The 25,723-nt window shown below is 33.4% G+C and overlaps 1 protein-coding gene across 1 annotated transcript; it reads right to left on the minus strand.

The window, feature by feature from the left end:
• Positions 1-501: 501 nt before the first annotated feature.
• LOC111995706 (phosphatidylserine decarboxylase proenzyme 3) lies at positions 502-20,811 on the minus strand. Its single transcript, XM_065782179.1, has 20 exons — positions 20,700-20,811; positions 19,151-19,175; positions 18,189-18,248; positions 16,796-16,864; positions 16,031-16,123; positions 15,898-15,948; positions 14,407-14,490; positions 13,904-13,995; positions 13,075-13,230; positions 12,803-12,887; positions 8,476-8,587; positions 6,885-6,985; positions 5,610-5,657; positions 5,309-5,455; positions 4,413-4,508; positions 4,234-4,308; positions 4,045-4,137; positions 3,496-3,582; positions 3,313-3,363; positions 502-823 (listed from the first exon to the last, which is right to left on the minus strand). The coding sequence occupies exons 1-20, from the start codon at positions 20,771-20,773 to the stop codon at positions 674-676; spliced, it is 1,749 nt and encodes a 582-aa protein (XP_065638251.1). The 5' UTR covers positions 20,774-20,811; the 3' UTR covers positions 502-673.
• Between the last annotated feature and the right edge of the window lie 4,912 nt (positions 20,812-25,723).

Below are 25,723 nucleotides of genomic sequence, written 5' to 3' on the forward strand. Positions count from 1 at the left end.
GACTTTTTTTTTTCCCCTAAGTGATTAAGGAGGAGAGAGTAGAAGAAAGTAATCATTGGCCTGACATTACACTTACACTTATGGTTTCGTAAAAGGGTAAAAATATAATGTTTTGCTTTAAAATAGGTCAATGGCATTGGGGAAATCCAAGATCATAGACCTGGTCATTCGACCTTGGACAATGTATAGGAACTAGGAAGGCGTAATGGAGGGCAGGGGCAAAAGTTGTAATATTGGTAGATTTTTGAGTTAGTTTTAAAAGTTAAGTTTGCTTATGTGTAATTTTTTAATGCCATGTCACTATTTTGTTAGACACATGAACAAGAAAACTAACAGAAGTTAAATGAGGAACCAATAAAGCTTATTTTTTAAATTCAAGGGACCAATAGCATTGATTTCAAACTTCAAGGAACAAAAGCGCTCGGTAAATAAACTTTAGAGATCAACAGTATAATTTTGCCTAAATAATTAGTAAAGAGCCTACACTAAGTACAGATAAGATAACATAAAATGGTTTATTTGTATTAGAATTCACACAAATTAGTGCAAACAATATACATGAAATACTTATATAAAATATGGCTTTGATCTGAGTCACATAATATACAAGAACTATCCGCTTAATATAATTTACATGAAACGACCCCTCTTTGGTATCCCAAAGTATAACGTCTCAATCACCTAAATTACAACTTTCCAAATTCGGCAGCCCATTTCCTGATAGTTTCTTTGTGGAGACACCCAACGTCATTCCAACATAAACTAATGTCTCGAGTGATCTGGCGCTATTTGATAGAAGGTCCTCATCTATCTCAATCGCACCCTGCATAAAAATCCATAGATTAAGCCAAATACTTACAAAAGTTACTTATATTATATATAGCACCACCAAATTTGATCATTGGTAGAAATAGCTTTCATAAGAGCAAAAACTCTGCATCAGCAGTTTAGTTTTATGAGCAAATAGCACAAAATTTTGCTCTTTAAATACTGTGTTACAGATTTTATTTTCTAAATTTGGAAGTGTACAGAGTTTGTACACCTGTAGAATTTAATCTTAACCATGAAATTGATTTACTTCAAATAGAAGAGGTTTTCCTATGTTACAATCAAAAACCCCAGGGAAATTTTGTTACACAGTGTTAAGTATTACACTAATACACTCAAAACCTCAAAAAAAAACCTCAAAGGGGTTCCATGTTTTAGAGAAAAGGGGTTTTGTGTATTTTTCCCTATAATTTATAGACACCTAATTAAATTAGGAAATTAGATATGAAAAGGCTAAAAGTTTCCAAAAATATTCTACCATATCTAAATCAACCTTGTCCTAACAGGTAGACAAGGATTCTAATTCTCATTTTAGATCTGTACTTGACCTAGTGACATCTATTACTTTGTCAATTATTCCAAACTAATGCATCAAGCAAATCATCCAAAAAAAAAAAAAAATAAGGTGCAACATTGTTAAAAGTTACACCAAGAGTAGCTTGAGAGTTGAGCCCGACCTATATATATATATATATATAAAGTAATTGTAATTTATTAAATTTGAAAAAGTGTATACATGAAGTATACAGAGATGTAGAAAACAGAAAGAAACAAAGAAAGAAAGGCAAGCTATAGGATTAACTGAGTCTAAAAACTCCATAAGAGAAAAGGCTGAGAGAGTAAAAGAGAGCGTCGCCCATTTGAAGAGAGTTTTGAAGAAAAGAAACTTGAGATTCAGTATACACAGCTCCTTCCCCTCAAATGTCCACTGATTTATTTCTCTCCAAAGGCACCATATAGAGGCTGGCCCTACCCCCATACAGTTCCATACCTATAACACCTTTTCATTCCACTTCAAGACTCCATCAGAGCGTTGACTGAACCCAAGCAATCCCAAAGGCGTAGAAGACCAGAAATTGACATAAATTGTAGTTAAAATCAATCAAGACACCAAATACTTCATGTGAATCACATCATATTTTGGTACCAAATAACTCTTAAAATTACTTTAAAAGCTTTATAGCAAATAAATAGAATTCAATGAAGAGTGATCATTTTGTAAGTTTTTTTATCACCAAAATACCACACGGTGTACATATGATGGGTATTTTAGCGCGCAAATAAGTTTTAGATGCTGTTTAGTCTATTTTTTGTTAGTCATAATTTATAGTTACTCTTTGAAGGGGTGAATTGAAACAATTTAAAAATTCAGGTTTCAATTGAAACTATTTAAAATCTAGAGTTTAATTTAAAATTAACCCCAAACTTACAAGGGGAATTACGTAATTTTCCTAGTAAATAATTTCATTGCAGTTACAAGAGGCGAGATGCTCTCATCATAAAGTCAGCATAACTCTTCTGCTAATGTTACTTTTTTTTTTTTTTAAGTAAGCTGCTAACATTACTTGTATTAAGTGATCAGGTCAATCTAGTTCATGTGGACAATAAGAAGTAGGTGGTACACGGTACCAAATGTCCCCCCCTCCCTTCCTCCACCCTCAACTTTAGAGCTGAAGCAGAAAAGTTTCACTCTTATACATGGTGCAAGCACCAGCACTTGTAATCTATCATATGTGGAGATTAGTCATGAAGGTTCAAGCTAGATTGGCATCATTGTAATGTATAATCTACATTGCAAGTTCAGTTGATTGACTTGTAGACTTCATTAAACCAGGTTTTGCGTGTCAATATTCCAAATCGTCAACCTTCAAATTTAAACNATTGAGGGAAGTAGAATAAATTAATTACAAAAGTAATTTCTAACATTAGAAAAGTGAATGCAATATTATACATACAAAATGCGTGGCATATCAATAACTCTCTAAACTAAATATAAATGCAAGGAAAACATTACTGTCTGAAAGTTGCACCACAGCAGGGACCCATTAACTTTGTAGCAAATTCCCGGAACTAAGCCATCTAGGCCTTTGTAGCAAATTCATTAACTTTGAAAAAAATATTTACCAAATATGCAAATAAAATGGAAAATAAACATCAGTCTATAAACTAGCAAAATCAGTCCACATTGCAAGAATTCTGCATTTTCCAAGAGTTGAAAAATTAAGGAAAATACTCATTTCAGGTTTATTTATGTAAATGAACATGTACTTCAGCAAGAATTTCTTGCCCCATTTGTGTATTATATAAAAATTTAAAACAAAGAGTAAGACTAGAGAACGAGCATGATTCTAACAATGAAAAATGAATGGCGATAGCTAAATATGCCAGATGCCTTAGAAAACCGAATGTTGATCTTTTTAAAGATATAACATTAAATGAATTAGAACATTTGAGTTAATATATTAAAATCCAATCAATTAATACCTTCTCAAAAGCGCAAATAACTGTGCTTCCACCAAATGAGAAATATCCAAACTGCACATTAGAGGAATGAAATGCCAATCAGAAGCAAAGAATGCATACTTCAACATTAACAACAAAAATGAGTCATAATAACAATAGTAATAAAATAAATAGATAAAAGGCATCAATTTATGAATCAAAAACCTCATCTCCCTTCCTGACATGATCACCCTTTTCCTTTGAAAAGCTTATGCTGCCAACCATAGTTGCTCCAATTGCAACAAAAGCCACCTGTTTAAAATTTTATTCAAAAGTTCTCATGTAGTCCCCCATGATTCGCAAATGATAAAGTATTGGTCCTATCCTATAAAAAGCACAAGAAAGGGCACAACTCCTGTACATGGGATGTACACCAGAAATGCAAAGTAAACTAAAAACCTAACTTCTAAAATTTAAGAGATCTCAGAAATAAACAAAGATATAACAAAAGTCTTTTGTGCAAGTCAATAGAACAACCACAGTATTAGGCATCACCAACATTCCTCCAAAGAGAGAAAACATAAGCACCATGATTGTCTAGTGCCAAACAATGAAGAAGATGATGCCTGATGATTTAATATTTCGTGCAATAATACGTATATCAAAATAACTTGAATTGCATAGAACATTACCAGAACTGACATCTGAAGAATCAGTTTTATCATCATGTATCAAGAGACAAATTGAATAAGACAAATGATTGCACTGACAAACCTTTCCAAAATCTGCAGTCGAAATAATTGATACAACTCGCTTATTCTCAGTGAAGACATTACAATACTTGCTATTGACAGCAATGGGGTTGACCTAAGGGAAAAAAAAAACAGGTAAGAAAATCTGACGACTAACAAGAAACAAATGGCAATTCAAACAAGGATTTATAAGATTGATTTGTCAGCATACTGTATATAAGCATCCAGGTATATTTACGAACTGCTCAATGGTTCCAGAAACTGGAAAATGGAAACGATGATAATCCTGAAACAATTGATAGGTGAGGAAGTTTGAAATTTGAAATTAGACTAAATTAAGTTTTAAAACATCCACGGTACAATGTATTAAGGCAAGAGTTTGAAAAATACCTGTGGTGCCAAACGAAATATCACCAATGGTCCATCAACAAAAGCACTGGAACTTACATCTTGCCCCAACAGGCCTTGAATTGAAAACTTTCGACCCTATAAGTAACCAATAATCCTGGGGTGAACAATATTGCCCAACGCATGAGTTTAAAATGAAAATGTATTAAGAATAAGGACTTGGAATTTTGCAATTTTAAAGAACACAACATCCCAGTTTCTAGGTGATTTATATCAGAAGTAGGTTGGCCACTGTAAAATTTTTTAATATAATGTCAGCTACCACGTCATTAAAAAAATGCCGCCTCATCACTCCGTTAGCCACATACACAAGAAAATTATCGGAACTAGACGGAGAGACTAGTAGCTCATTTTTAAACTTTAGGGAATAAAGCGCTCATTCAAAACATCAGGGACTAAAATTGCTCAACATGTAAACTTTATTCTGCTAATGTTACTTTTTTTTTTTTTTAAGTAAGCTGCTAACATTACTTGTATTAAGTGATCAGGTCAATCTAGTTCATGTGGACAATAAGAAGTAGGTGGTACACGGTACCAAATGTGCCCCCCTCCCTTCCTCCACCCTCGACTTTAGAGCTGAAGCAGAAAAGTTTCACTCTTATACGTGGTGCAAGCACCAGCACTTGTAATCTATCATATGTGGAGATTAGTCATGAAGGTTCAAGCTAGATTGGCATCATTGTAATGTATAATCTACATTGCAAGTTCAGTTGATTGACTTGTAGACTTCATTAAACCAGGTTTTGCGTGTCAATATTCCAAATCGTCAACCTTCAAATTTAAACTGAAATATCTGCTACCAAATGTGAGAACAAGAAGCACTAAATGATCTTTGGAAATTTTCATGGGAAAATTCCAATAGAAAGTGCAGGAAGTACCTTAATCCAAAATCTTAGACTTTCATCAGCAGATTTAAATGCCATTAAACGGCTATCAGCTGCACATACAGCAACATCATCACGTTCCATACAGGCAATTGGCCTTGCACCAGGCTTCAACTCTCTTATGAAAAACTCATTGAAAGTCTGCATGCAAAGTTTCAAAAGCTTATGTAACTGAGAGATCAGAACAAAATCCAAGTGTGCAAATAAGGTGAAGATATTACAAGAAATAAGCAGAGGCTTTATTTGCATGCAACAATATAATGAAATTCAGTTTGTTATAAAAGTCCTGACCTACCTTGAAATGTTCCAGAGGGTATTTGACTTCTGCCAAATTGATTTGATCCTACAGCACAATAGTTAAAGCATATCATTTATAAGAGGGTGTAGCTCAATGCATGTGATCTCAGCATATGAAAAGTGCACGCTAATTCATTCAAAATTTTAGACATTACAATACAAAGGAGTCAAGAACAATAATTTTAATATCGATATAAAGAGACAGCTAAAATATGTTTAAGGACCCACATGATAAACAATCTAGAGCATTCCATCCACAACCTGATATTTCTTTTTTTGATGCAAAGAAACCATCAATAGATGAAGAAATGATATATTCTTTTTATTTTTTTGGCTGAATGAAAGAAATGATAAATCTTCCTATCACCTATAACATATTAGTATAATCCAATAAGACATGAAAAGAAACAGGATTGATATTATCTTCAGAAGTTACATATTACTCGGGAAAAAATCAATGGTCTTCAGGTATACTGACTTAACTATGTGTACATCTGATATCACCAAGAGTATAATAATTAGAATTGGTCTTGAATCTAGTAACACAACGGAATAGGGATGCACCCAAACTGACATGCGTAATCAAATCTAGCTAGAGCATAACACCTACACACACAAATGTATGAGGAAAACTCAGAATTGCACAAGACAAAAAGACATAATTTCCAATGCCAAAAATACTTCAACAGAGTGCTTGCATTGATTTGGACAACGGTACTTCTCGAATCCTCCCCACATATAGAGATACAAATCAAATTAAAATTTCAAATCTGGTACATCATATACATGCAGAGAACACACCTCAAATGTAATAATACTATCTGTTTATAAAATATATTTGGAATATTACTGCAGAAGAAAGGTTTTGGCATATGTTGTCCCTAGGGTGTGAATTGATGCATTTTTTGTTAATTTAGGGCCAGTTAGAGATGGCTTCAGCTTTCTAAAAGCTGCTGCTTGGAAAAGCAACTCTTGGACTGTTTCTTAAGAGCAGCCTAAAAAGCTCAAGCTGCTTTATAAAATCCACAAAGAGTGGAAGCACTCCTAGGTTACCAACCAGCATAGAGGTAATTTGTGATTATTAAAATCTTAAATACCCTTAGAGCAGCCTCACCTAATAGATCCTTGTTTGTGATTGAAAAAGTGTAGCTATATCATCTTTAAAATTCATTTCAGTCAAAACCAAATTATCACAATCTAAAAGTACTTTAAGAAAGTCAAATTCGGAACAAAGAATCATTAAAAATATCATTGAGTAATAAATGCTACATGCCTTAAAAGATTCAACAAACTTTGGTATATCTTTAGTAGATTCAGTTGAACTCATTCGCCTCCCCTGCTTTTCGGAGATGCTCTGTAAGAGCTCCTTTGCCCCTGTGACCAAATGGTGCAGCAACATAATTTACATACAGCAGAATCACACAATAAAAAATGAAAAAGTTATAAAATAAAATAAAAAATTAAAACCCAGAAATAACATTAGGCTAATAAACAGATGCTCCACTAGTTTTTTTTCCTCCAAGATCAATTCAATCAAGCATAAAATACAAGCCCTACAGGCAATGATTAAGTAAATACTGCAGTTTTCTATAGTTGCTCGAGTATATGCATCAAAAAGCATTCACAATAATTTTTTGTCATATTCTTAGGGAAATAACTTCACCTATGTCAGTGCTTAGTGTCGTATTTTTTGCTCATATGCTATCTCCTAATCCCAAACAAAGGAGGGCTGCAAATTTTAATCATTTCACATGAATGGATCCATACAAATACACATTGGGCAACCCATACTAGCAACATCAAGCCCCTAATGGAGTGAAAAATGGGTAAAGGTTAGCCAAGGCATTTTCTGTAAGTGATGCACTACATCGACGCCAGGGTTTAGTGAGAAATGGGAAAAAATTCTTAGACTTTGATTGATAGGTGCGAGTAAAGAAATTAGTCCAAGAGAATAAAATTTCTATAGGCACTTAGAATAGCCTTTAACAGGGAAACTAATGGAAATAGTAGATAAATGATTGGTGTGGGAGGACTTTCGTCTCAGCTCCCAATCAGGTATTATTCGCTTTGGGATGGGCAAGGATCGACCTACAACACACACTACGGTACACCCTTCCTTAGGCCAAAGGCTTATAAGGTAAGGGTGAAAGGCGTCTCTCCCCGATGTGGGATTGAGCAAATTCGTGCAGGTGGGACGTAGGTCGATCCTTACCCATCCCAAAGCGAACAATACCTGATTGGGGGCCGAGACTTGATCACACACACTACGATACACCCTTCCTTAAGCCAAAGGCTTATAAGGCAATGGTGGGAGGCATCTCTCCCTGATGTGGAATTGAGCAAATTGGTGCGGGTGAGACGTAGGTCGATCCTTGCCCATCCCAAAGCGAACAATTCCTGATTGGGGGCCGAGACGATAGTCCTCCCACAATTGGGATTTGGAAGAGGGGGGACAATGAGAATATATTTTGAGAAATTAAAGGTAGCAAAAGGATAGGATGAGAAAAGCCCAAAGTCATGGGTTTTGTGAAATTAAAGATCAACAACTGCATCAGAGAGTGATCAATACAAAATTAAGAGATCAAGGTAGTGCTTGGACTGAAAATTTGGAAGACATGGTAGACTATCACCCCCAATTTGTCAGTACTAAGGCTTAGTAGAGTTCAGTTAAGTACTTAAGTGGAAGACTATCAATAGTTATTTCATAGAATTTATTGGGCAAACTAACAGAATTATATAAATGGGTCCCTAACTGTCCAGATAAGGATTCATCGAATTCCTGAGAGAGAAGTTCAGACAATGTACATATTCTACAAGACTAAAACTTGTTTTTAGAATTGACATTTCCAGCTTTCACACAATACCTGTGTCCATTAGGCCCAACCCAAATTTTGACTGATAGATAGCTCTCATTGACAAGACAATCTTTCCATTAATTAATTCTTCCACAAGCCTCTTTGTCCTCCGATCAAATACCTAAAGCAATACACTATTAACTGACAGATAAAGTAAATGAGAATAACTATAAGTTTTGAAACTAGAGAGATGTAAAGAAATGATACCAATGGCATCATTGCTGAAAACATTCCAATATTACAAAATGATTGATACTCTTAACCATTGTTTTTCACATATTACCAACATAGCTTGATCGTGGTTATATCTGCAGAAAAACTTCCTGTATCTTGTGATGAGGTACATAATAACGTATCAAATTAAAATATAATATATATGGTTGATGAATCTAGTTGAATGGGTCTATTTTGGAGATGACTTGAGAGCCTATAACATCATTCTATACCTCTCCAGTTTTTTCTCTTTTTTTTCTTCAGAACTGTAAATTTTTTATTTACCTCTCAAATTAAAGAAACATATAAAGAAGGGTTTAATTATTTGGGGGGCAAACCATGTTCCTGTAAAGTCTCCTCAGAGATAAATAAGTTTTTTTTTTTTTTAAATTGATGAGGAGATGATATGTTCGGGTATTCTACACTATTTTGAAATAGTAATTGATCCAGACTTTCTTTCTGACATTGTTTTGATAGTGATCAGAGTTTTACTCATCTACGAAAGCTGAGATCTCTTTTATGGAATTTAAAATCCAATATTAAAATTTTTTTTTCTATCATATGATTATATTAGCAATATTGTCAATAACCTTGAGGAACTTGCATTACCCTGCAGGTAAGACCAAGGGCAGCTTCATTGATTTGGACACTGTTCTATTTGTGTTTCTTATCATTTTTTATATTTAAGATTGATGGATTATTTGTATGGTATTTTTAAAGATGGGTGATTTTAAATTAAATTTCAATAACAATCAGTAACTAAAACTTCATTTTTCAGAAGACAAACTGACAAACATGACAATGTAAGTGTAGTGCAAGACATATATTGTTAAATTTGTATTGATGCAATCGATTGTGCGTCACTGTAATCATTGTTGCCACATACATGTTAAATGTTTGAAGTTTAAACACACATACACGCACAAAGGATTTTATTTTTTATTTTTGGATAAAGCGTACAAACACAAAGGAAATTGATTCATCATACAACGCAAAAGGATGACAACTATAACTGAAGCATGGAACCATGACTACAAAGATGAAAAGCTAGAAAAGGAAACTATTTTTATAAGTTTATTAAAAAAGAGAAAGGTTCTACCCAAGAACTCGAGAAGCATAATGAGAGTACAACACTACAAGAGAATAAAAACAAGAAGTAAAAAAATCTACAAAACTAATTAGAACTCAAGGAGTCTATGAAATCCAAGAAACCCGTGACTAAAAAAGCTATAGACTGCAAAGTCCAATCAAATAAAGTCTTCAGCAGTAGATATTTCAACTCCACCTCACTCAATTTGTGGCCCTCAAAGCACCAAGCATTACGCTCTCTCCATAAACTTAAAATACCACATGACAAATAATGGGACTAACTGCCACACCCCTTGCCTCTTCTCCCATACCGTCCCTTCCAACACACAATTAAATCTCAAATTGACTTGAGCATTACCCAAGAAACATCAAAATACCTAAATATCATAGACCACATCTCCCAAGCCACAAAACAATGTAAAATTTAAATGATTTACATCCTCCCCATGACTTTTGCACATAAAGCGCCACTTCATAATAATAATACCCTGCTTCCTTTTGTTATTAATTGTCAAAACCCTTTCAGAGCCACACACCAGGAAAAGAATGCCACCCTCAGCAGAGCACAGACTTCCAAATACTCTTCCATGGGAAATCTGCCTGTCTACCCTCAGAACATGATAATAACTCTTCATTTGGAAACCTTTGTTTGGTGAAGGGAGCCACACTAACTTGCCAGCATTCCCATCCTGGACCTCTGTGACATGAAGATCTTTCAACAACTGTGCCACCACTTGAGCCATATAGCCCTCAATTTATGCTTCCAATTATCTCTTTTTACATGCAAAATCTCTTCTGAACCAAATTTAAGAAGTCCCCATCTAGAAATTTATTTCTAATAAGTAATTTAATTTAGTGATAAAAAAGACCACCTCATGTAGAAGAAATTTAGCAATCTCAATGTGAGATAAAAAGCCATCACCATCGTGCACAACAAGGGCCAACATCTCCAACAAATTCCACTTCCTAACCCCCAAATCCTCAATCAACTCCATCTTTTACCTTTCCAAATATTCCTTCAAAACCCTTGATCCACAGCTGATCACAAAACTAGAAGAGCTACTGATTAATTTGATCACCAATTCTTTATTTTCTCACCTGCAAGATTTAATATGGCCGCACCAAAGTAAATGTACAATATGATCACCAGGACTCCATACACTCATAAATCCAGTGCCATCTTCCTCTTGCATCTCATCACAGAATCTCATTCTCATCTTTTCCATTTTACCTATAACTATTTGCTTAGGCATTAATAAATTAAATAAAAGAAAGTGAAAATAATATTTATAAAAAAAAAAAAAAAACACTAGCAACTGCTAATACACTGCAGTGGCAAATATAGAGCTTTTAAGGGCACATACCTTACTGACCCCTCTTAAAATACTTAATATTCAATCTACTTTCAGCAATTCATACCATATGACCCATAGCATTCTGCTCCATCCATTAAACTTCCTACACCCAGTACATAAAGCACTAGACAGAATGCAACCTCAGAAATTCCTGACCCAAAGGAGAGGAGAGAGCATAACTTGGGATACATTAATCAAATTGGACAATAGAAAACTATCTACAGGTATTCCATGACCAATAAAAGTTCCAAATTAGATTGCCACACATCAAACCTTAGATGAGAACTTCACCCAATATGCCCCAAATATGACATCCACCTTCTATTTCTTTTTTTGATATTTTGATAGATAATTGGGTAGGGGGGATTTGAACCCTAGACGTCTCTATTGAAAACACAAGTGTCAGTTGAGCTATAAGGTTCTTGGCGACATCCACCTTCCGTTTCCAATAATCTCTCAGATATGAGCTGCACCTAGAAGGCCTATATACTCATAACAGGCAACCAATGTATCATGCCATAGAAATTTCAACTGCCACCAAATAGTTTCTTCAACTTAAACAAGCATCTCATAAACTTTCTCCAAGCCTAGCAGCAAAAATACCTGGCTTGAGAGTCCACACATTTCTGATTTTAAGTTTCCTGATGTGCATCCATCCAACCGACAAGGTTTTTTCTCAAGAACTTTTGGCTTTTTCTCCTACTGTTCCCACTGCTTGCCAATCAATTCAAGCATTAAAATAAATAGAAAGAACTAAAGAGAAAGTGTAGGGGACAAGAAAGATGGTGAAAATTTTGAGGGGGAGGGGAATTTAGCCTATAAAATAGATTGATCAACATCTGTGGCAAAGCTGCCAGGTAAAATTAGCTTGAACAAATTTTCAAGTCTAATACTTCGTCAACAAGAAATCAAGCTGTTGATTACAATGCTTACATTTTGTCCAAAGAAACCTCATTTTGTAAATGGAATATATAAAGTACCGTACCATGTCTGGCATTTGTGCTAAGATAAAAAGTTTAAGTCAGAGTGTCAGCCATTGACTACACCACAATGCAACTCCCACCTCATCACCAGCAATATCCCTAAACACCCAGGAGAATGTTGAGATTCTCACCATAACGTTTTCAGGAGGCTTCTCACCAATGTAGTTTGGTTCTCATTATTTGCAAAGCTACATGTAAGCAGTTTTTCAAATTTTCTTTGTTCACAATTCAAAATGCAGTTTCCTACTTCATTGAGTGAATATCTCTCCATTGAATGCTTCTTTGGTTCCTTGTCTGATAGATTTCATTTTTGAACAATAGTAACAACATTGATACAAGTATAACATGTGGCTTCTATAAGCATAAGCAATCATGTAAGCTAACATGTCAAAGGTTGGTCTCTTCAGGTAGATAGTTATATTCAAAGCACATTATGATGAGGAAGAAACCATTGCAGTTCAATGTATATGTGAACTTTTAGAATATGTAGTAACCATGCGAACTGCTAAGACAGGAAATTAATCACTAAGATTATCTTTTCTTGTTGCAATAAGGGTTCACAAACAAGGCAGATAAATGAGGCAATGTTGCCACAAAGAGTTTCATCTCTCAACACTTTTATAATTAACCAACTTCACTCTAATAGAGCAACCCAATGTGTATGAAGAAAAAGTAAAACCAGGAAAGAAAGCATACCACAATATGGGAAGCACTTGCTCCAGAGTTTAACCCAATGTCATATGACGAAAAATGAGCCCATTCACTTAGTTTAAACATCCACCTACAAAGATATAATTTGGTCTTGCAATTTCAACCTTGCCACAGGATTATGATAATGAACATCATACTGAAATAAAGCATAATTAGACATCCACCCCCCAGTGCTCTCCCCCTCTCTCTCCCTCTGAAAATAAAACTCAAATTTTACAGAAGGGTCAACAATGAAGAATAAATAACAAGGTTCTCACCCAGATGAAGCCTGTTTATCAGTCAAAAATCCTCCAGTCATGACCTGGTTTCCAGTTCCCTCATCAAAACAGAGGGTCAAATGAATCATAGTGTTTAGGTTATCAGAAACTTCCAGGATCTCACCACAAACAGGGCAGCAATTTATTAGTGGTTCCCTGCAATGCAAGAAATTTAGAATTTATGTCTAAGTTACAGGATAGTCAATTACCTACTAATTAAGTGTCAGATTTCATGAAGACTGCATGTTTCATACTTATGCAATGGGTAAAAATGGGAAGCTGGAGGGTGTATCAAAACCTTATAAGATCCAATATTGTGGAGGACAAAGATGAGATTGGGGTCAACAAGAAAAATTTATAAAAATATCAATAATATAAGGGGTATTTTGACAAAACACACAAAATGATTAGTTGTAATAAATGCTTTTTCTTAAACTATGTGTATTCCTCAAAACAACAATAATTATGGGAACAAGAGATTACCAATTGAACTTCAAATGACAACAAGTCAACAACCAACAATAACAAATATGAAAAGCTAGCCCTCCCTATAGTTTAGATGGGAAACTGGTCCACGTGTTATATAAGATTGAAGACAGTAGGAGAGAGAAGATAGTCACAATATCGTATCTCTTATGAAATGATGATTATTGAATAAAGAAAATCATGATCAATGACTTACATTATTAAAAATATGAAATCTACCTTGCATATCCCACATAAGAGGTAAAGGAAACAGCTTATAGACAGAGATGGAAGCTATAAGTACAGAAAAATATAAGAGCTAAAATTCATGATTCAAACTCATTCCTCCTAATTGAGTCATTACTTTTCTTGTTGAATAGCAAGTAGGTCAGCCAACTCATCCATGCTAACATCACCATCACCATTCTTGTCAGCCACTTTAAAGAGCTCCTCTTTCTAGTAAGTAAGAAAAAAAAAATTATAAGTTAGTAAGCAAGAAAATATTGTTAAGACGAATAAGATTTACAAACCAAAAAAAAACAAATATCATAAGGTAGCAATTTGAATTTGAGGACTTGGAGGACACAATAATCTAGGTCAGTTGAGTTCCCAATAAGATCTACCAAGCACTCAAGAATGAGGATTAGGATTAAAACAAATCCAAATAGTTCATTTTCTACCCCTAATTCAAGGAATTAAACAATACAAAGTATTATATTGATACATACATTCAAATGTATTGTTTTAAAATCAGCCTTCCAAATCCCAATCCAAACTCAGGAAATATAGTAAGCTCGAACTTTATAACAACAACTATAAGGAAAACATATGCAAAGAATTGCTTCCAAAAACAAATAATGTCCAAACCTTGGTAGCTGCTTGTTGATTGCCAAAAGCATTAATTAAGTCTGAAAATTCAGAGAATGAAAGCTTCCCATCTTCATTGTAGTCCTGCAAAGAGTACAAGGGATAAGAATTTGCAACGTTAACTAATCGAGAAAGCAGCAAGCTGCTCTTATATTTCCAGGCCTGATAAATATATCTACATGGTTCAGCAAGTTGGAATCTTTACATCTAAGTTTCAGGACTAGGTGTAAACTTTATGTTAATCAACAATTTTAACTGTACTTTTGACTTGATACCTAGGATATTGAGATGGTATCTATAATCTGTCTGGAGAATCAAACAGCATTGAATGAGAGAAAAGCTCGAATTCTTAAATATACAAATAAAAATGTAAAGATCATACTTTTTTTGATAGAACAGTCTATCTTACCTCTTTTTTTATAGTAGAAATATCACCATAAAATAACATCCATCTACCTCTTTTTACTCCTACAACTTGAATTAAATCACTTCTTCTCATCAATGCATTAATTGGTCTCCATTGCACATGACTAAACCATCTTAAGTGACATTCTGTGATACCCAAAATTTATTGGATATTGATTTAGTGTGTGTTGTGTGGGGGGGGTTTTGGATGCCCACGTAAGGCATATATTATGTTGATCTGGGCTTTATAAACAACTATAAGGACCCTCGATTGTGACTAGACTAGTTCTTTTGGCGTATAACACAGATGTGGATAGCGTTTTTCCTTGCATTATTAGTTATGGTATCAAAGCCAACTTAGTTCCCATGTGGGTTCAGACACACTACCCCACAAAATGGCCCTAACGAGGATGTTAGGAATTTAATTAGGAGAGTTCATGACATCCTAAATTGATAAGATATCAATTGGGTGTGGGTGTGTTATCCATCCCACATCAAGTATATACTAGGTTGATATGGACTTTATAAAAAACTATGGAGCCTCAGTTGTTATTAGACTAGTCTTTTTGAGGGATTTATAAACAACTACAAGGAGCCTCAATTGTATTAGACTAGTCCTTTGGGGTATAGGTTACACTCTCCCTCATCCTTGGCTCAATAGAAGCCACCTATACTAGTATTCCTTTGAATGGATAACTTCATCCCTTATCTTATCTGTCCTTATTTCCTCCTTTTATTTTATTTTTTTGCTAGGTAAATAAAGAGTCTATAGCTAACTCTCTCATTTGGCTACTCATTTGATAAATGTGTTGATTCTTCACACCCGAACATTTTATACCACATACTAGTATTCCTCATCGCTGTCAATCTTAGCAATAGAAATTCCAAGCTTCCCTATTCTTGAGATCACAGCATCATCCCATGAATTTCACCTTAATTTTGCTCTTTCAATGGCTTTTTGACTTTTGCATCAAAAACAAAAACAAATGAAAAGATACTTCTCGGCAACTTTAATGGCCCAGAAACACAAATGAGTTTATATGAAGATCTTATGAAATAGACACTAGAATATTATATAGAACATACCACTATAGATAAGATCCGTCTTGCAAATCTTTTCTGTGTTTCACTTGGGTCCTGTCAATTTATTCAACAAAATGTTACAAATCTTTATCAAAGAATCTACAATACACTAAAATTATTGTTACATGCGACACACCTCAACTGAACATGAAAGAGAAATGCTTCCGACCGATATGTCAGATGACGATGGATCTAACAGGTCAAACACCTCGAAGTCGGAATCTGAATCCTGCAATACAACACATTTTAGTGATATATACTCTGCAATAGTTTTGATACAAAGCATGTGAATGTGAAACAAAAGCATCAAGCAGACAACATACCCAGACCATATTTGAATGACGTGAATGATTAAAATAAAAGCAAGGATATTGAAGAATGCAGTAGAAAAGAAAAACACAATTGTAAACCTCTACATAGTAACTTTGCCTCCTCTACTTTTGCATCCCTCCACTTAAATTAAATCACTTTTTCTGTAAGGGAAACAGAAGGAAATAGCTGTAAGGAAGCTTTCGTGATGTACTCATACCCATGGTTTTAAAAACCGGTGCAGTCAAAGAACTGGTTTTGGCCCCAGTTTCTGGGTTTTGGCCAATTTTGGAGCTTTTTACCAGACCAGATTGGTGCCCGGTCCCGGTTCAACCGGTTGAACTGGCCAGTCTGGTCTGGTTTTTAAAACAGTGCTCATACCCACCTCCTTTTGTTGTAAGCCAGCATTTGACAAATGCTTGGGCGTTAATTACCTTAGACTTTGTAGTACTTAATTTTTATTTCATCTTTTTCACCAAAAACAAAATATGATGTTTCACTGATGCAGCACACTTCAGGTTCAAAGTTTTATGGAATTAATGATTGTAAATAATGAAATATGAAAGTTAGTTTAATGATGAAGGTTACTCACCCGTGTTATAAATTCAAGGAGATCAATCTCACGATATCCTACAATATTGCTGCTGGACAATCTATTGGTCTGCATAATATGGGGAAAAAATAGTGAAATGAATCACAATATACAAACATAATACCAAAACTTAAATCACTTTTTTTTAATATTTTAATATAGGAGAGGGAGGGAATGGAAGAAAGTTAAGCATCTTAAGAAAAACTATGAGTTAAGCTTTAATTATCAAAAAATGGTCAATGGTCCTTGGACCAAATAGCAACTCCTCCCCCCACTATAGGTAGAGAGGTACATTCACAAGTTTTTATCCCATGTGGGGGCCTTAGTTATATCTACATATCAAAAATATACAAAATAAAGAGAAAAAGAAAACAATACTTTAAGTCGGACTGTAATAATCAAACAACTATATCTGCAACAAACAATTATACTCATAAATTATGGGAACACCTAAAGTGTCACATGCCCATAGTAAGCATAAGAAGAGATCAACACAAGTCCAACAAAAATGTTAGAATAATGGTTAAGTAATTAAATTTATTTCTTTACCATTAGCTTCAGCTTTTAGGACAAGTGGTAATTTATCACGGTATCAAAGCAAGTGATCTTAATTTCAAATCTTGTCTACATTCTACTTCTCATTATAAACAAATATCTCACATGTTAGGCCCCACTTATAAGGGTCAATCTAGGCCCACACATTGGGATGAGTGTTAGAACAATGGTAAATTCATTAAATTCATCATTTGCAATCAAACTTAAGCTTTTGGGACATGTAGTAATTTTTCCAAAAAAAAAACTCCTATTTATAAATGCCCATCGCACTTAGACAGCAAACTGAGTGTTTAAATAGCTTAACCCTGTCCCAGACCTAGAAAATGAAACAAAATTATAAAGATGGAAGTCAATTTTATATCAAAGAAAAAATTACCTAACCTCATCATATATGAATTTGAACATGTCAACCCAAAAATATGAGAACTTGGATAATATTATGTGCTCATACACGTATCATAGCTGCAGCAAACTGTGTAACAACAAAACTACTTGGTTTATGCCATTCCCGGTTTCCCCCATGACATACAATAACACCCAATTTATGTGCAAGGCAACGATGCATCCAAATTTTATGAATACTTTGTAGGCACCATTCATCCATGTCAAGAAAAAATAAAAAAGTGTAGAATATCCCCATTCTTGTTTCACAAGGCACCGAACTTCTTCCTCTTACAGTAATTACTATAAAAACTGCATCAATAAATTAATTTCTGTTCTTCTTTTGAACTAAATTTTATAATCAGAAATTTTTCATAGACCAACTACGTCGCCCACTCCAAGGTGCATAACATTGCCACAACAAGGCATATTGTGAGATCAAAAATGTATTCCACACCTCAAACACAGAGATCCTTGCAATATGAGGTCCATTTTTCTCCAAAAGAAGTTTTTTTTCCTGCAGAAGTCATAAAAAAAGGGTAAGTTCCAATGCAGCTTGGTCATACTAAAAATCAATTGAAAAATAAAATAAAAAGGAAATTCTTCATCCCAAAAAAAAAAAAATGGATTGAATTTCCAGTATTTTGAAGAGCACACAAAATATTGCAACAGATTTTCACAATAATGATATCATCAAAGAACATTAGTTATAGCTAGACCATAGCCCTTTAAACCTTTAAAGCACAACATGTTAGCATTAAGCAAGGGACACAAATAATCAAAGATTCTCCCTACTGCTTTCTAGTGTGTGATCACTTCAAACTCTTGTATTCACTCCTAATCACTCATAAACCCATGAATGGCAAACCATTTCCCTCATTACCAATTTTGTGATGAATCCTTAAAAAGGCATAGCTTATTAAATGTTTTTTAAATACAAATGTTGCCAGAATTGATACAACTATTGTTCTAAAAGCACTGCAATATCGTCATAAACCACACGCCCACTTTCCATGACACATTTCAAAGCTAGCTTACATCTACTAAACTTGGACAAGAAAAAATATATTAAAATATATAAATAAAAGTGAACTTTTTGAGAGACTAAGAGAAAATTACACACTAGGTGCATTCAATTTTTCTAATAAGGAAATCTTACCTTCGTAATTTTATTACTTAAGTAGCCCAATTCCAAAAAAAAAATGAAAAAATACAGCGACAAGAATCTAAGGCTATCAAGTACAACCACAACAAAAGATGTATGCTACATTGCTTTGGAAAATTATTTGGGTAACATGATGGCATACCAAGTAAATTTCCACTAAAATATGCTAGGTAATGGCATGATTAAATAGAGGACAAGAAGTGGGATGCTTGGGTAATTGCTACAAAAAGATATTGTTTAGGGTATATACTCACTGAGTTCCAAACGGGCTTGTCTGTGCTGCAACACCAATACAACAAAAATAACACACATAAAAGTCAAAAACAAAGTAAAAGGTTTCTCAAACTGCAAAAAGATAATACAACTTTACATCACATTATTTTTTAACAAGTTCACAAAGATGGTAAATAATGAACACTTTTTCAATTAATAAGTAAAATATATGACTGGTGACCATTTTCTCTAATTACATTGCTATCCAAAGAGTATTACCAATTGAGATGAATGTTTCACATACCAAAACAAATAATCTTACATTATATAGGGTGAAAATACAAAAATGAATTGCAATAGATGCATCTGTGTTTGACTTACGCCTCTAGCTTACCCCAAGTATTAGAACAGGTGTATTATAGCAATAGTGCATTGTTGGCTTGCTGCCATACTAAAGAGGTAACCACACCTTCTTTCACCTAAGAATATAGTAACTAACTCCTTCCAAACCTCTCCATAAGCAAAAATATCCCCCCCTAAAGCTTCTCTAAGTATTTAGCCATTGATCCGGAAAGTGGACAGAGACTATAAAGTAAGTAATTGACTAGAAAGCATTCTTTTATGAACCATGATGCTAGCACCATTCCTAAGTGAGAGTTTCTTCCAATTTCATCAAATCAAGTTGATCTTGGTTCACTAAGCCTAGCCATGATCTAGAGTCAACTTACAAAACTTGACTGAAATTCTCCCAAAGAAGGCCGCCAAAATAAAACCAAGTACAGATACAAGGTCTCTACTCTCCACTCAATGTTTGATGATTGACAAAGCTTCAACAACCAAAAGAAAATGAATAAGTTTGCAGAAATTTCCTACAATCACTCATTTAAATCTTAATAACATAATTACTTGCTCATTATGATATCACAGAGCTTTTCTTTTCTTTTCTTTTCTTTTTTTCGGTTGGTAAGTTACGCACGTACACGACAAGTCTTGAATCCATGTCCTCACCTTCCAACTTACTCTTTTACAAAGGGAGGAAATGCCATTTGAGATAGAGCTCATTGACACAAAATTAATTTCATGTTAGGAATACATAAAGCTCTTTGCAGTTTTTACGACATGTTTGTTATGTGTGTCTGAGAGAGAGAGAGAGAGAGAGAGAGTGAGCATGTGAACTGTGTGTCTATGACATGTCAATTCTTGGTGAGCTGGGGTTTTACACACGTCAAGTCCCGAAATATGGTAACAAGATGCTCTATCCTTTCACATTCATGACGGACCCCACTAATTAAATTATGAGTTCCACCATAAAGTAAGAGAAAAAAAGTACCATGTCACCGTTCTTCAGAATTACCTAATAATTTTCCTCCATCAACTCAATTCTCTCTCTGAGTTCCAAGATTCACTTCCCTTTTTGTGTATCATTCTTTGCAATAAATTTTTTAAGTCACCCTCTAGTCTTGAGAATTCTACAGTACTGTACAAACTTTTATATGTATACCATAACTGCCTAATATTAACCTTTCATACATTATTATAAAATATATAAAAGGAAAAACAGTAAAAGAAGAGTTTTTGACAGAGCTTAACTGATCAGAAATCTCAGTACGAAAGGTCTGCTCTCCAAGAGAAACACACGCCATCCACTTGTCCTTGAATTTCATCTCCGCCTAAACCAACTCCAAAAAAAAAAAAAAAAAAAAAAAAAAACTTTAGAAGCGGAGCCATTGTTGGCATGACGACGATGACGGTGAAGATGAAGCTTATTCTTCAGCCGCGTAATACGCGATGGCTCTTCTTCTTTCTCAAGGTCTTGCTCTGAAACGCCTTTCGAGCTTCCATGTCCCATTCTCTGATCTACTTTTTCAGTGCTCTGTGTGTGCTTGTTTTCCTGTGTCTGTAACTGTTTTGTCTGAGAAGAATAGAGAATTTATGGTTGGCTGGTTTGTGTTTTTGTAACGAATGGATGGTCTTTGCGTAATCATAAATATTCAGAATATCCCCTTTCTGTCCTCATGGATAAAGTTGACTTTCTTGAGAAAGTTGAAAGCGACTTTTTAATTTTTATGGCCTTTTCTTTTTGTATCTTCCTATTTCTACATAATTCTTTTTTTTTCATTTTCTTTTTATGTGTATAGCTTTTTTGGGATAAACTATAATAGTAGCTCTCAACAATTTTATAACATTCAAAATAACGTTGTTGTTCTAATGTTGTTTAAGGGCATTCACATCAAAGACACGAAAAATGCTAAATCCTAATTTTAACTCTCATTCTTTTAAAATATCATCCACGTCATCAAGCATACTATTCTTAAAATTTTTGACACCTTTGCTACCGTGGAGTGTCATCTTTGATCCCGACACTCTACTGTAGCAAATTGCTAGAGTTTTTTTATCTTTTTCTCTCTCTCTCTCTCGCTTTCTCTTTTGTGGTGCCTCTCTCCACTACTTTCTCTCTCTCACTTGATTAAAATAAATAATATTTAAATGAAGTAATAAAAATAAAATAAAACTTTTGATATTTGGTGTATTATAAAGTGAAGTGTTAAAAGAAATAAAGTAGTATTTTGAGATGCTAAATGTTATATTTTTTAACATGTTTGATGAGAATGCTCTAAGTATTGTGAAAATACATATGAGTGAAAAAATGTTATGAAAATACGTGTTGTGTTATTTAAATAACTAAATTTGTTGTTTAAACAACACAACCAAACAGACCACAAATTATTACTACAACTTTTGTTTTTTTTTAGTCATGGAATCAGTTTTTTAACCGTGTGTAAAACAATGTGTAATAACTAATAAACACAACTTTTTTTTAAGTACTCTTTAAACTCAAAAAAAAACAAAAAAAAAAAACAAAACAAAACAAAACAAAAACAAAACAAGGTAATCCTAGCGTACACAATAATTTTATCAAAAGTGACATCATTTTAGATTATCTTCCTATTTTCCTTCTTTTTCTTTTTCTTTTTTGTAATACTATGTTTACATTTGAGGATCCCTCCCTTCAACAATTTTGTAAATGTTAGGCTACATTTGTTTCCCTTGAAATTGATTTCCAGAAATATTTGTTGCATTGACTAATGATTATCTTTTATAAACTCTCAAGTAAACTCTATTTCTTCACTAATCTTTGAGTTCTTTGGTTGATTAGGATACTAGCTCACAAATTTCATTCTAAAGGGTAAATGAAAATGAGGTTTTTTTTTTTTTTTTTTTGGTTTTACTTGCTTTAGGTAAAAAGATGAGGAGTTTTAGGATTTCATAGAACAATTTAGTAATATAACATCAAAATTTCGTCATTACTCAATTCAACATTTAAAATTCAAATTTATGTTAAATTAAAATGAGTTTTATTTATATATTCATTTTTTTTTAAATACAGAAAAAATATATATATTCATTACACCATTGAAAGTAACTCAGTATAAAGTATAATTACATGTAGTATTTCCATTAGTTGCATCAAATTCTTGTAGGCCATCTCATTCTTTCAATGTAGTTTCTTTTTTCTTTTTCCCAACAAACAGAATTCCTTGATAATTGTCATCACAAGTCATTATTGTTTGAAGCTCATCAACCTATTCATGACCTGCTTGAGTGGTCAAATAGTATTTGCTGTTGTGCACTAACTCTGACATCCACTGAGAAAAGCAATTCCACACTAACACAAGTTCATGACATTGCACTGCAAATCCTCTCCATCTTCCTTTATTTGATCTTGATCACTTCACAATATTATGAGTTTGCCACTCCCATGATGGACTCTGGTGCCACTGTAGTTCATGTTTTACATTGTCCCAAGCTGTGATGCATAAGTTAAACCAGTTATTAGCATTTTATTGATGTTGTATATGAGTTTTAGGGGGTGTATTTTATTTTTGTGTCTCCATAGTGACTTGAGTAAGCAAATCACCCTGATAAAATGATTCATCCACTCTTTTTCCAGCAACTGACATTTTTGTAGCCATTGCCAAATCCATTAATCCAAGCTTTGAAAACTCTATAATATGTCTATTCTCGGAGTAAATGGAGATCCAAAGCACACTAGCCTAGCAAATTCACATTTGAGGAATAAATGTTCAGTTTTTTCTCTTTTCTTTGCGCAGAAAGCACAAAGAAGTTGTTCTACAGACTACACTAATGGACTTATTCAATAAATCTTACTTTAATGGAAAGGAGTTGTAAAGCAGTTTCCAAAGAAAATAATAACTAACTTAAAGGAAATTTTCAGTTTCCATAGGAAATTCCAAGGTTGGTGCCCTGTGAGTTGATGATGATTTGGATCAGGTATTCAGGTGTGTGTTGTTTTTGTAAGAATAGGCTCTTCCTGCAGATAACTCACTCGTAAGTTTTTCTGATTCGTGTGTAGTCGAAGTGGCAGTGTTTATGATATGGGTTGCTGTTATCTTATCATATAGTTGGAAAACAAGCATTGCCTTCCATTGAGAAGACGGGTGATCTGTTTGGTTCAAGGAAAGAGAGGTGGAAGGGAAAAGGGGTGAGGGAAAAAGGAAATTGAAGGATTTTGTTTTCCTTCAAATCCACTATTTCCTTTCCTTCCAATTGAAATAGAGTGAAATAAAAATAAAAAATAAAATTAAGTTTTTTTTATTAGATTTTTTTTAGATAAATAAATCAAGGACAAAGTTTAAATACAAAATTTGTTGTAACCTAAGACTATAACGTTACTTAATATTTTTTTTTTTGGTGAATTTTGAAAAAACCATTATTGAATTACATTTTCTTATTATATCTATCATATTTGCAAAATTTCTATAAAATTAAAGATCAATAACTATATCATCAATAAATTTTTTAAATTGCAAGTTATTTTAGTTTAAAATTATGCATATAATATAGGCTTATAGATCATATAGTAAATAATATTCGATTGACACAAAATTTAATTAAAAAGTTATTTAATTTTAAATAATAAATGGAAACTATATCCTTCTACTTTTCCTTACTAACCAAACAACATGAATAAAAGAATATTTCTCCTTTTCTATGTTCTCTCATTCCCCTTTCTCATTTTCTTTTCCTTTTTTTTTTCCTCATATATTTTGTCAAACATAATGTTAAGAGCCCGTTTAATTGGAGTGAAAACAACATCGAACTCTTTAAATGTTAAGAGTCCTTTTGGTTGAGAAAAAAGTGAAGGGTACTCAACGATTTGATTACTAAGATAAATGGACGATGAAGCTAATCAAACATGATCACCTCGTTTGGGAGTTTATAAATAATTGAAATAGAATGAAGTAATTTTATTTAGATATTTTAAAATAAACGAATAAAATTCAAGTAATCTTATTTGAAAGTAAGATAAAAGGATTATAATGAAATTATTTTTATAACAATATTATTATTATACCCATATTTTAAAACAAAATGCCAAATGTTTAGGGATGTTTTGAGAGTTTTAGTCAAAATTTAATCAAACTTAAGTTCATTCTCTTTGATTCCTCCCAATTTTGGGGATGAAAACTTAAGGTTTTAAGGGAAGATGGAGGAACTATACTCTCATACCCTTTTTTTTTTTTTGTAGAATCCTCTCACACTTAAACTCCCAAATAATATAATAATTACGATATTCCCTTCATTAAAACTCTTAAACAAAATAATAAAATTAATATTTTATTTATATTCATCTATTTTCCTCATTCTAGATAGAGTGGAAATGACAAAATAAAAATTTTAATACATAAAGAATCATAATAAAAACAAATTCGAACCATTTAAACATTAAGAGTCCATTTGGTTTAGGTGAAAACAAGAGGGAATTTCCTCTCCAAATTGAAGAGAAAATGGGGGAAAGTGGGCTTAAGATAGGAAATTACCCATCTACCCCTCTCCCCCCTCCAACTTTTTTATTTTTTTATTTTTTTCTAGCTTAACGTCTAGGGATTTTTTTTTTTTTTTTTACTTTTTTTTTTGTTATAATTTTTTTAACGTAATATATAGGCATGAGAGTAAATTTATACAAATACTCTTTTTTATCCTCTCAATTTTATTATTAACCAAACAAATGAGTTTTTCACCCTTTCGCCCAACTAAACACATATGAGGAAAAACTACAAATTATTCATCTCCTACTTTTCTATCCTCTCACTTTTCCATTCCCTACCAAACAAGGCAGTATCTACATTAGAGACATACAAGATCTTTCCCCACCAATCGAACTTAAAAAGTGTACTTTAGTTTTGTGTTTAGTTATAGCATTTACATCAATGGGTGTATGGTAGAAAAATGTGTCAAATTTACTTTTTTTTTTTTTTCTTTTTAACTCTCTACATCAGTCTATCTAAAACATTGTAGATTTTCATTTTTGCCACAATAATTGTGTAAATATACAAATTAGAGCACTCACACCAGTGAGTCTAAAATAGAGAAAGTGGTAAAATATACACATTTTGGCCCAAAAATTGTCCACTTCAATCAGTGTATAGATGTGCAAATATACAATCTTACTACAATAACTATGCATATATCTACTATCATTGTTAATGTGTAAATGAACTTTTAATACTTTTTCACTCTCTTTGTAACAAACCTATTCATCTTCTTCCCCAATTTCCTCTTCCACTTCCCCTTTGTCTTCTTCCTTTCTT

This window comes from Quercus suber, unplaced genomic scaffold (assembly GCF_002906115.3).
Source record: "Quercus suber isolate HL8 unplaced genomic scaffold, Cork oak 2.0 scaffold_292, whole genome shotgun sequence".
NCBI classification, from domain to species: Eukaryota; Viridiplantae; Streptophyta; class Magnoliopsida; order Fagales; family Fagaceae; genus Quercus; species Quercus suber.